Here is a 13,851-nt window from a genome sequence, read left to right on the forward strand (position 1 = left end):
CTCGACATCCCCTGCCACAGCCACATATCCGGCCACCTGAGAAACCTGCACTGGCTCCCCGTCAGCAAGAGGATCACGTTCAGGCTCCTCACCCACGCACACAAAGCACTCCATGACAATGGCCCCGAATACCTCAACAACCGCCTCTCGTTCTACACCCCCACCCGCCAGCTACGCTCTGCCAGCCTCGCCCTCGCCACCGTCCCACGGATCCGGAGAACCACCACCAGAGGAAGATCTTTCTCCTACCTGGCAGCCAAAACATGGAACTCCCTCCCCACACACCTACGACTGACCGAGGACCATCTCACCTTCAGGAACCACCTCAAGACCTGGCTCTTCGAGGAGTAGCGACACCCTCCCCCCTCTCCCTCCAGCGCCTTAAGACCCTCACGGGTGAGTAGCGTGTTCTATAACTTTATTGATTGATTGATTGATTGACTGGGTCAGAAACATTAGTCACTAATTGCGCCTCCATTGTTTCTTTGGCTTTCGAGTCGGCTTGGCATTTTCGTTCTGCCCCACATTTGCGTCTCTCCCATCTTTTGCTGTTACACTTTTGCCTGTGTTTGCACTTTGGACACGGGACGCAATGTTTGCCTGCTGTCCTGGTGCAAGCAGTCCACTTTTTGCGCCAGGGAGAACTTGTGAAACCCCAAGCGCTGAGCTCTGATTTGTTCATTCCCCGACTCGCTATCAGTAGCCGAACTAAGATCAGAGGCTGACGTTGTTGTTGGTGCGGATAGATTTGTCTCATTAGGTGGTATGAGAAGCGGTTGTGCCTTCCTAGCAGCTTTTACATTGTCATATCTTTTTGCAAATGTAAAAACGTGCCCGTGTTCATAATCCAATTTGTCACGTTGGAACTTGAAGGCTTTTCTTTTTTTTAATAATCTCCCCTTTATTAGCTAAACGTACAGTCATTTCATCTCTGTTTTTATCTACTACAGCACCAACATCTAATTTATCAATATCAGTGTTTAGAGCATCAATTTTAACTAGCAAAGCCTCCCTTTCACGTGCAGCGTACTTTACAAGTATTTTAACAAGTTTCCTCAAGGACTCCAAATTACAGTCTGCTTATTTGGCTAATATGAGTGGATCAGGTTGCTTGTAACTGGGAACCAGCATTATTCGTAGTTCTCTTGGTATCCTACCCACCTCCAGATAATGAGCCAGTGACCGGTGATATATATCAGCCGCTGTCCGTGCAGGTAACAGCAGTCGGGCTGGGTAAGTGGGATTTCGAGGGACGATGCAGAGGGAAAATTAAATATTTATTGAATTTTCCCTCTGCATTGTCCCTCAAAATCCCCCTTTACCCGCCTCACCGCCCCACCGATGTTACCTGCATGAACCACTATCTATATATATATATATATATATATATATATATATATATATATATATATCTCCTAGCCTCCGCGTGTGAGTTATACCTACAGACGGTTTCGGATTGTGCTTCATTTGTTTTCAAATGCAAAAACAACAGTTGATGGACAGAACGCACAACTATGTCATACATTCACCCCAGTACAGAGATCTGGGCTTAAATCCAACTTTTCTTTGCTCACCATGCTATTCCAGTTTGAACCTAGCCATATGCAAATCAGTCTTGACCCTGTGCCCCATGGGAACAGTCCAGCCTGAACTGCCAAGCCAGGTCCTCCCTGGACTGGAAACAATCATTCTAGGACTGATTTCGGGCTTTCAGACCTCAATAGCCAGGATAGCTTGACTCCAGTTCGGGCTGGACTGTTCCCATAAGGCACAGGGTCAAGACTGATTTGCATATGGCCATGTCTGAACTGAGGTGGCGCGGTGAACAAAATACTGATGGATTAAACCCATATCTGTGACTGGGGGTGAATGTTTTGCCAATGAGCAACATTCCGTCCATCATCTTGTGTGTTTTGCTGTTCGTACTATGTGTGAAGGGTATGCCCAGACGTGGGTCCCGTGCTCGCTACGCCACTGGAGTCAAGCTATCCTGGCTGATGACAGCTGATAGCCAGAAACCGGTCCTAGGATGCTTGATTCCGGTCCAGGGAATACATGGCTTGGCAGTTCGGGCTGGAATGTTCCCATGAGGCACAGGGTCAACACTGGTTTGCATATGGCCATGTCTGAACTGGGGTGGGGTGGTGGGCAAAATAACGATGGATTAAACCCAGATCTGTGACTGGGGGTGAATGTTTTGCCAATGTGCAACTTTCCGTCCATCATGTTCTGTGTTTTGCTCATTTCTTTTCAAAGCTGGTGCACGCCCATATCCAGTAGCCCGCATTGTGCGCTTTACATGTTTTACTATTTCATCACATAGAACAGGATGGAATTTAATGTTGCAACTGTTCTGTTATATTCAATGGATTATATTAACAATCAATGTAATTACATATTTGTCTGGTCAAATATCCACTCAAAGATGGGCGACATGGTACTTGTATTTTTCCAGCCTCCAAAACTGTAATTTGTTTCTATTTTGTTTACTTAAGAGAATCTTATTGGTATGCACTTTACACGTGATCAAGACTGCGTGCAGTCAAAACGCGTTGTGTATTAAACAATTTCTGGTACTTCCATTTCGGGCTGGACTGTTTAATCTCTGAGAGCGCTTAGACTCTGTATTGAAGAGTACAATAAGATATCGTCCATTGTAATGCGATAACTATCCATCCAAACTATGTTTTAAAGGTGTCTGAACAAATCTCCTATATATTTCATATACGGGCTCAGTGTGTGAACAGTTAGAGACAGAAATTAATTAATTTACGTCGATGTCCTTTTAAGACATGAGCATGCTGCAATTTTCAGTCTCCCAGAATGAGTTTTTATATTTGTGTGCACTTTGAAGAGGAAGCAAAGCATTGGTAAAGTTCTCTTCAATCATTTTGTCTTAATACTTTTTATATATTTATCTTTGTTCATTTGATTATTATATTGCCACCTTTATCTGATGGTTTTAGTTACTCATAATAGTTTGTATTGGATTTGTCAATGCATGTTAATTATTTCTTTCACTTGTTCTTTTGTGTTGGTTTTGTGTAGCTTTTAAATGAGGAAGATGTTGGTGTTATTCTTCCACGTATTTTTATTATTCTTGGTTTTCCTCTTTCTTTTATTAGATTCTTGTCTATATTTCATAGTCACATCTCATCAAAAAAAATAATTTCTTGAAAATCGGTAATTGAGCTCAAGATGATTGCTTCATTTAAACTTAATTCTCCCTCTGAGCTACTTCTAGTGTCTATGTTCAATTAATGACTGGATTTACCCATTAATTCTTGCTTTTTGAGGTTATCAAATTTCCTAGATTCTTCCATTTTCATAATTATTATTGTCTTATAATTTCTGTTGTTCTTATACTTCTTCCTCATGTCATTGGTGAATTTTTACCACTTTCGATACAAGTTATGCTCTCAATGTTTAATCTTCCAATTTGTCAAATTATTTCACCAAATGCAGTGGTACAAGAAAACATACATAGAGAACCGTGAAATATGGTAGATAGTTCATAACACTCTGCAGAGTTTTATCACTCTCAGGACTGCTGGGATTGTGAGAAATGGACGACCATATTATGCAACAACGTGACCTCAAAATTCAAATTATGTGGCACATTGCTGGGCAGAATTATTTCCATCCACTTTAAATAGAAAAAGACATTATGTATCAAATGCTGTGAATCCATAACTATGCTGTAAATGCTGCATCCAAAGATTCTGCATATCCACTGGCCCTCATCAGTGTCCATTGTGTTATTAACTATTTATCCAGGAAAGGTAAACAAAAGCTTATAGTTTATAATGTCAGCAGAAACGCTAGATGCAATATTGTACCATATTAGAAAGTTATTCATGTGCGAGATTGTGTACTTCATAACAGTATACAATAAAATGTAAAATGTGCTTACTCTGCAATTATTCAGCTCTTCAGCCGTTAATATGATGGTACCACATTTCTTTCCTGGAATTCCTCTGAAAAATAGAACCTACATTTAATTTGCAGAAAAACGTTTTAATATCATAAAACAGTTTGTAGGTAATCATGTTTGAATTAAAGAGATGCACACACAATAGCACTGCAAATGCTGCATGAGATAAAATATAAGGGTTGAAGTCTAACTGGAAACAGCAACAGACTATGTCACACTCTTAGGTCTGGACTGGCAGTGTTGCTGTTTGTAAGATGTATTGTTACCAGTTCTTTAAAATATATGCAGAGTGGGTTTTGGCTCTACCTAGCTACTACTATTTGATATATCATTTCGTATTCCAGAAAGAGCTTCAACTGGAATGCACAGGGTACTATTTTATATCTGAAAAGCATACTCATCCACACTGTTTTACACATTAGGGGCCAGATGTAGGTGAGGGACATTTACTGACTCATAAATACCGAATTTTACCGATTCGGTATTTATGAACCGGTAAATATGAAGGAGGGAGATGTAGGTAATTTTGATATTTGAATTACCGAATCGGTAACATTCGGTATTTACCGATTCGGTAAATACCAAATCGGTATTTCCCATTGATTCCTATGGGCTGTGAAGCCCATAGGAATCAATGGGAAATACCGATTCGGTATTTACCGAATCGGTAAATACCGAATGTTGCAAGGCTGCAGGGGGTGTCACTTTGACACCCTCTAGCACCCCAAGTAAAGGCATGTTTGACATGTGGCACACATACATGCCCTAAGGGCATGTCTGTGTGTCACATTGCACAGTGTGCATGCACAGATGTGCATGCACACCTGGATTCGGTATTTTACCACACAATAGGATTGTGTGGTAAAATACCGACTCTTAAGGGCCTGTGGCACTCTCAGGAGTGTCAGCTACATTTGGACTTTACCGAATCGGTAAAAATACCGATTCGGTATTTTACAGAATCTGTAAATTTACCGATTCGGTAAATTTACCGATTCTGTAAAATCATGGCCCCTACATCTGAAATCCCAAATACCGGTCAGTAACGGCCGAATTTGGCCGTTACTGACTGGTATTTGCTCTCCTACATCTGGTCCAAAGTTCTCTCCTGTATGAACAAGTAACCTAATTGTGGTAATGTTCTTTCTGGTGGATACTCTATCTAACCAGAGATTCCTCACCTTTAAACTATTCCCAGGTCCCAGTCTGGATACAGAAATGTTTTCACCAGTGTTCCCTTGCACCCTTGGTGGTGTCCTATGACTTTGTGGTGATTTTAAACTGCCTAGGAAGTGACAAAGAGGTGCCACATATATGCACCAGCCCTGTCTGCTGCTGCCAATTTCTTAATCTTTCTGCATCAATGCCCTCAAGCACTGGGCCCTTCAAACAAATTGCAGGAAAAGGTGTGCCAAAATCTAACTTAGATCTTAATGATGATGTTTAGTAGTCCACTTCCACAGAACGGGGAGGTGGGATGGGCAAAATGGAATCTGCAGTTAAATAGGTTAACCACTAAAAACAAAAAGAGCATTACCGACAATAAGTAACTTTTTTTCTGATAGATATTTCCAATCACATGTTCCTTACCTTTAGGATAGATAACACAGAAATATCTCCCACACAACGAGGTTCTGAGAAGTTGACCCAAATTAAGACATTTTGCTGCACCAAGTGGGCAAAAATGTCCCAAACCCCATCAAACCCGAATGTCAAGCAGTAGTGTCCCATACATTTATATATCTATGCCACGTCACCACATTGGTCCTGGTGAAATGCACCCCAGGCCTTCTGGGGAAGATACCTTGCTAGCCAGCAGATAGAATATTTAAATGCACAGGACAGAACTATCCATGTGGATAGAGTCCTCTTTTGCACAGCCTTGACTTTCATGGTCCTAGTTAACCAGACAAAGACCTGAACATTCACAAGATGGTCTGTTGTACACTCAGTGTAGGAACTCAGATCTCTCTTTAGGTCAAGTCAGTGGAGCCTCTCCTCCTCTTTTAATGGATGTGGTGGAGAAAAAAATGATTGACTGACCAACATGGAATGGTGATGCCACCTGTACCAGGAAGTCAGGTGAGTCTGGGCTCCAACCAATTTAGCTGGAAAGAGAGTGGTGTATGGAGGTTGTAAAGAGAGCTCCAGTGGTTTATTCACGTTGCATGGAGAAGTGATGGCAATAAGTCTTAATCACCAGAAGTAGTGGCAAACACCTGCCCAAAGGCTCAAATGGCGTGCACATGAGGAATGTCAGGACTAGATGTATGTCCCACTGAGGCATGGTGATTGGTTTTGAAGGGGAGATAGCATTAGATCATACAGAAAATACATCACAACCAGTAATTTGAAAAGAGAAAGTTGATCAGGCATAAATAAAAAAAGTTGAAAGGGCTGACATGTAACTCTTAAGTGTGTCCACTACAATGCCTTGTTGGGTCAATAACAAATCAAACAACAAAACATCAAGGAGTTTGGAAAGCAGAGGGTTTAGATGGTGGACCCTTCACCTGGCCACAAACGTATCCCAGTGTTATGCAATGATGGACTTCATGGATAAACATCTGGTTGCAAGTAAGACCTCTACTACTTCAGGCAGCAAAAAAAAGAATTTAGCTGTCATCGCTCAATCTCCATACATACAGGTGTAGTTTACAGGTGCAAGACCCTTGCCTGTTGCGGAGAAAGGATGATTTCCCAAAGAGGTAGCTGTATTGGTAGGTAAATGCTCAGAAGCTCTGGGCTCCACATTCTTCAGGCCCAGTCAGGGGCTATTACGATAACGTAAACCCAACCTGTCCTGACTTTAATTAGAACATGAGGCAGGAGAAGCAGTAGCTGGAATGTGTACAGAAGGCCTGTGCTACATCACAGACAAAATGTGTCTCCAAATGATCATATTGTAGGAAACTGCAGTCTTGGGAAGCTTTAACACTGTGAAGTCTTGATGGTGGTGAACTGATCTAGCCAGGGCATGCCCCACTCATCGAAGATGCCCTGTGACACCTCAGGATGGAAACATCACTTGTGGTCCACCAGCCAACATATGCTAAGCTTGTGCTCACTGACGTTCAGGAACCCCTATAGGTGGCTGGTTATCAGAAAGATCATCTGCTGTTGGTGCAGCTCCCTCCAAAGAAGTAGAGTCTCCTTGTACACAATCCAGGACCAACTGCATCATGCTTGCGGCAGTATTTCATGGTAGTGGTGTTGTCCATTAGGACTACCAGTTTTTCCTTGAGTGTTGGTAGGAAGGCTCACTGGAAGCTCCAAAAGGTTTATTGATGTTGTGGAGCTGGCTCTCCACTGTGGGAAACAACCATTACAATGCAGTCATTACAACGCACTACATTTACAACGCATGTCACCACAAAGCATGCTATTACAAAGCATGTCAGTACAATGCATCCCAATACAACACATTATAATGAATAGTAATTTTTTGCCCGACACTATCCACCGCTTACCCTACTGTTGCACTCACTGGAGTGGCAATAGTAATTTTTACCCCTGCACTATCCAACACTTACCCTACTGTTGCACTCACTGGAGTGGAAATATTAATTTTTACCCCTACACTATCCAACACTTACCCTACTGTTACCCTAAAAGTATTATGTGTTGTAATGGTATGCGTTGTAATAGTATGCGTTGTAATGGAATGCATTGTGAATGTAGTGTCTAAAAATGCGTAGTGATGGCATGTGCTGCAATGGATATTGCAATGTAAAAACCGCCTTGTAAAGGCATGCATTGTAAATGTTTGCATTGTAATGTGTCCTATTCTTCCGCTGGATACAACAGGCCACTGATCTCTACCTCTCATTGGTGACGCCCACCCCAGCAGTAAATCATGAGCCATGATAATGATGTCTTGGTGTGGAAGAGAGAGTGGCTTGCCGCAGATCAGGTTATTGCATGTCTGCAATAACATGAGGTCCTGAGCTAACTCTTGCAAGATCTAACCAGTGTGGGAAGGGCAACCACAGTCCTGGGCCAAATTCAGGCCGTAGCTTTTATTGCAGGCTGCCCCCTTCCTAAAAAATAGAAAATGCTAATTTAAAAAAAGCCAGTAACTCACTGGAGGCCGCGCTCCCTTTCTCCATCACTCTGCAAATACACCTCCTGGCACGCTGCTGGATGGGGGACAAAGTCATCTTGGTTGCTGAGGGCCCTTAGGGGCTAACAAGACCTCCTGTTACCTCCAGTAAGCCCTACACAGTGGGATTGCTGAGAGGTTGTCGGAGGCCGCACCCTCTTTTTCTACAACTCTGCAAACACGCCTCTCAGCGCACTGCTGGTGGGGGATGAGGTCACCTTACCTCCTGTAGATTTCTCTACTATTAACATTTTATTAATGTTGCAATAAGTAGAGAACAGCAATATAACCTACCACTTAGCTATATCTAAGACCCTTACCCAGAACGCAGGCAAATACAGAACACAGCCAAACTGTGCTGAAAACGACATGGCTGCGTTTTACGTTTGTAAAACACAGCCATTAACCAATCACATACTGCCTGATCAAGTGCATGTACCACAGTATACTGCGGAACAATATATAACTAAGTATTTTAAAATGTATAACTTGAACACTACTTCATTCCCACATATTACCAAAAATTACCATTTACATCAAAAAATGTATTTTTGTGCCACATTACATCACAAAATACATTCGCCGAGAATTGATTTTATATTATTGTTTTTCTCTATATGACACTATAATTAACTAGGTATTGACATTAGTTTTTTTCAATATTTACAGGAAGAACTCCTCGTTATCCAAAAAATCACGAGGATACGGTAGGGTGGTTGAAAACACCACTCTCGCCTATTTCAGTAATACTTATATGTTCTAAAAAATGTTTTTTCATTTACACTGATGATAGTGTACTTTGCAGTAGCTATATTTCAAGCCTGGCCCTGAAGAATGCCGGTGAACTACCACCAACACGGCAGAAACATGTTGGCCTAATTAATCTTACTAGCATACTGGACAGTGATATTTTCACACTGTCATTACACTGTTTTTTACTTGACGTCAAGGTGGATACCAATAAACATATTTTTCTACTTTGACCGCCATTTTAAATCACTATTATATATTTCTTTTTGAGCACTGCACTCTATCAGCACCATGTGTGGTGAGGATACATCTATCTTTAGAACAACGGTCTAAAGAGACTAAGCCACTATCATTGGGCTTGGACATATGGACCTTGTTCGGAAGGTCCTAAATGACGATGCTCCGCCACATGGGTGGGCTGATAGGACTTATTTAAGTATTTGATGTCTCTTTACCACAGGTGGAAACTGTTTATGGTGTGATTCTTTCTTTCTTTTGGTGTCTGTCCTACTCGGCCTTTTTGACCTTCAAGTTTTTCGTTGTTAAAAGTACTGCTAATAAGGGATATTTTCTTGAATGGTCGGTAAATATAGCTCCCTTGGCCCTCCTTTTGAAAGTTGTATTTTCCAGTTTTGAGCAGCTTTTGGCTGCGGGCCTGTCTTGAAGCACCTTGTACACGTTTGGAGGTAGCTTTCCTTTTTCGCTCACTTGGTTGACTGATCTTTTGCCCTAGAGGTCGTTTCACGATGGCTGACTTTGGCGGGTTAGCGTTCGATGATGAAGATCTAAATAACATTCTCATTAACAATCCAAGCATTCTAGATGACTTGCCCACGACATCTAACACCACTCAAGATGATTGGGTAACTCTGTTGAACTTAAAAAAGAACCATTCTCGTATTTCCCTGCATAGTGTAATAATGAATGAATACCTGCATGGTAAGTGTGCACCAGCAGGTCTGATTGTGACTAATATACCGAGGCTTTTTCTCACAGACAAAATCTTTTTACGCGACTGGGCTCTTATAGCGTGGCGCTGTACGCGTGATTGGCTGATTTTAATAATTAAAACAGCGAAGAAAGCTGCAGATGCCGTGCTCATAGAGATCCAAGTTTTGGAGGGTCAAATCAATGCTGCTATTAGACCTGTGATCTTTAAAAAGAATATGGATGAGACAAATAAAACAAACAAAGATTACCGAGACAACATCTTGCTGAATAAAGTTGATAAATTTAAAAAAGATTTGTCACGGTTCTCTATGGAACATGCTTATCCTTACACCAGCGACTCGTATGTAGCACCAGACTACAACTCCAAGGGGAGAAAATATGGGTCTAACTACTCTTCTTCTGGCTCAGACTCTGGATCTAGTGATCCAGGCAATTCTAACATAGGGGCTCCAAACAGAGGGCGGAATAGAAGTTCCCAAAGAAGGCCAAACAGGGGGCGAGGAATGATGGGACCACCCCCAATGGGCCACCCTGGACCAAATTTTCCATCACACCCACAATTCTATTATGACCAGTCTTTTTTAGGACAAGGTCAGGGCAGGAGAAGGGGGAGAAGGAGGGGACAACAGACGGTGTCCTGGGCACCAGACACCCCTCTCCCGAACCCAAACATCAACAGCCGAGGAGGCCAGGAGTAGACGAACAGACCAATGACAGCGACAGCGATCTAGTTGTCAATCTCAGTTCTCGGATACTCACGGTTGACGAGAAATCTGTCCTTAATAAAGGATTGGGCTTCGTTCCTACTAATAAGTGTGATCCTTTCAACCTGAGATGTGAACTTGAGAATTTCTACAGGAAGATACGTCTCCATTTTTTCTTTAATACTAATAAAGAGACAACTGATGCTGCAGAACCTACTGATCGTAATACTGGCTTGAAACCCAAATCTACCCACATGCCTTTGAGCAGTCTAGTTCCAGCCCGGGTTATCGCCTTTGAACAAGCAGTGACCCATGAAGTTATGAATCTAAGCCAAACTAAACAACGACCATACCACAACATTATGAGAGCTGAAAAAAATGCTCTTGCGGATCTGGCCAAAGACACTACCCTTACTATTAAACCGGTGGATAAGGGAGGAGCGATAGTGCTCCAGGACACAGATCACTACCGAGCAGAATGCAGGAGGCAGTTGAATGATACAAGAGCTTATCGCCGCCTCATAGAGGATCCGACCACCAGGATCAAAGATGAAATTAAAAATCTGATTGAGGAGGCATCCGGAGAAGGCTGGATCACGCCCCAAGAGGCCAGATATCTCATCACAACACATCCGGTAACACCATACTTCTATTGTCTCCCGAAGATTCAAAAGGAGACAAGACCGCCACCTGGCCGCCCTATCATCTCAGGGATAGGCTCATTACTAGAGCCATTGTCTACATTCGTGGATTTTTTTCGTAAACCGAAAGTAAGTGAAACACCTACGTACTTACAAGACACTGGTGATGTGTTGAGGCTGCTGGCAGAGGTAGAGTTCGATGTCACTACTGACCTTTTGGTGAGTTTTGACGTCGAGTCTCTATACACATGCATCCCACAACAAGAAACATTGGATTGCATCAGAAGTCTCCTAGGATCAAGACAAATGGATACAATCACCCCAGTGGGATTCATTATGGAATGTGCCAGGTTGGCAATGACGGAAATTGTTTTCCAATATGAAGATAAACTATACTTACAAATTTCGGGGACCTCAATGGGGAGCGTATTTGCCCCAAGTCTTGCCAATCTGTACATGCATCAATTTGAGCAAGACCACGTCCTCCACCACAGCAACCCTTTTCTACATCAGGTGTTGCTGTGGAGGAGATATATTGATGACGTGATCGTGATCTGGAGAGGTACCAACGAAGAAGTAGTAACCTTTCATAACTGGCTTAATTTACAAAATCGACATCTGAAATTCACTATGGAATTCAGCAAAGAAAAACTTCCATTCTTAGACATATCGATTTTTCCAGGAGAGGGAGGTCTACAAAGTGAACTATATCGGAAACCGATGTCACGTAATTCTTTGTTATCCTATCATAGCTTTCATCCTCAATCTCTCCGGGATAACTTACCGGTTGGACAGTTCTTGAGGGTGAGAAGAAACTGTTCCTCTAACACCCTGTTTCATCAACACGCAAAAGATCTGTCAGTGCAACTAAGAGAACGACATTACCCACACCACCTGGTGAGAAAAGCATGTAAAAGAGCATCTAACAATAACCGGGAAGCACTCATTGAACACAAACGCTCAACAACACCACAAGACCGCATGACTATGGTGCATACATTCAGCACCCTCTCTAATGGGGTCAAGAAAATTGTCTTGAAACACTGGAAAATATTGAATACAGTGTCACGAGACATCCCCCGCCCCCTGTTTGCTTTTAAAAGGGGCCCTAGCATTAGAGATAATTTAGTACATACTCGACCAAAACATCATCAAAGAGAAAACATCAATACCTTATGGAACACCGATCCGGTACGAGGCCACTACCCATGTGGAGGCTGTGCTGCCTGTCCCCAGACAAGCAAAACTTTAATGATAGACATTGGTACTGATAGACCATGGCGCTTGAACAATCACACAAATTGTAATTCAGAGAAACTGATCTATATGATCAAGTGTCCCTGCGGGCTTACATACATTGGCCATACCACCAGGAAGATCAAGCTTCGCATCAGTGAACATAAAAGCACCATTCGGTGTAACAAACAATCGACCTGCCTAACTAACCACTTTCTACAATTTAAACATAAGGCAGATGAACTGAAGTGGGTAGTACTGGAAAAGCCATTTATTCCCCCTCATGTTACTGATGTGTCACGTTTTCTATTTTTGAAAGAACAACGTTGGATTTTTAAACTCAAAACCGATGTTAGGGGTTTGAATGACAATATTCCTTGGGTCTCGATTTGAGAATAACCAGCAAGAAACATATGACCCAGATGACCTGGCTTTGCTGGGCCCCAAACAAGTACCTGCACATATAGCGCTCTCTAACATGATCAATAGACAGGGTGTACAGCGTTGGGTACTTAACTAGTGCTCCCCTGTGTCGCTCCATGTTACTACATCCCATCCAGATACACAATCTTGATGAAGTAGACCTGTTCTAGACTTTCTGTTACACTCCAGTCTGGTCAAATAGGATACTATCAATACCAATTAGAACTGAGTTCTATCAGATCACTAATGAGCAGTATGATTTGACCTCTGGTTAGCGTATTTTATTTTGAAAGCAACTGTTTAAAGCACTGAAGGAGGTAGGAATAGAGGGAGAGGCTCTGGCATGGTTGGAGAGTTTCCTGTCCGGGCGTTCCCAAGAGGTTAGGCTGGGCTCCCACAAGTCCACCTATCGGGAGCTCAATAAGGGGGTGCCACAGGGCTCCTGTCTGAGCCCTACACTTTTCAACATATATGTGGCCCCCCTTGCCAACCTAGCAAGATCTTTCGGGTTCACCCCTGTATCCTACGCTGACGACACCCAACTTCTTTTTCCCTTTAAAACTCTCACACCTGCAATAAAAAGATCTTTTGCAGAGGGGATGAGAGCCATTGCAGACTGGATGTCATCGAACTGTCTGCAGTGCAATGTCGGGAAAACTGAAGTTGTGTTGTTCGGTCAAGCGACGACACACTGGTCAGCCGACTGGTGGCCTCTGGAACTTGGCCCTGTTCCCACCCCCAAAAGTAAGGTCAAGAACCTGGGAGTTTTATTTGACCAACAACTTATTTTTAAGGACCATGTCAATCAAGTAGCCGGCACCTGCTTCCGGGCTATAGGGATGCTCAGACGTGTCTTTCCCTATCTCCCGGATCACCACAGGAAAACTTTGGTGCAGGCTCTTGTTATTAGTAGGATCGACTACTGCAATGGATTGCTCCAAGGAGCCAATGAGGAGCAAATCAAGAAATTGCAGGTCATTCAAAATACAGCCGCAAGGATCGTCATGAATGCTCCTCCTAGGACTCCATCCTGCCCCCTACTGTCTCAGCTTCACTGGCTTCCTGTGAAGAAGCGAGTTCATTTTAAGACTCTGTGCACTATACACAAGA

General features: G+C 42.7%; 1 protein-coding gene across 2 annotated transcripts in view; it reads right to left on the bottom strand.

Moving 5' to 3' along the window:
• The window catches only part of CPNE8 (copine 8), a 1,123,798-nt gene that overhangs the window by 606,099 nt on the left and 503,848 nt on the right, over positions 1–13,851 (bottom strand). For both annotated transcript variants that reach the window (XM_078679874.1, XM_078679883.1), the window contains one exon: positions 3,914–3,977. In XM_078679874.1, coding sequence (XP_078536000.1) covers positions 3,914–3,977 — 64 coding nt within the window. The remainder of the gene's footprint in view (positions 1–3,913; positions 3,978–13,851) is intronic.

This window comes from Lissotriton helveticus, chromosome 1_1 (genome assembly GCF_964261635.1).
Source record: "Lissotriton helveticus chromosome 1_1, aLisHel1.1, whole genome shotgun sequence".
In the NCBI taxonomy this organism is placed as follows: Eukaryota; Metazoa; Chordata; class Amphibia; order Caudata; family Salamandridae; genus Lissotriton; species Lissotriton helveticus.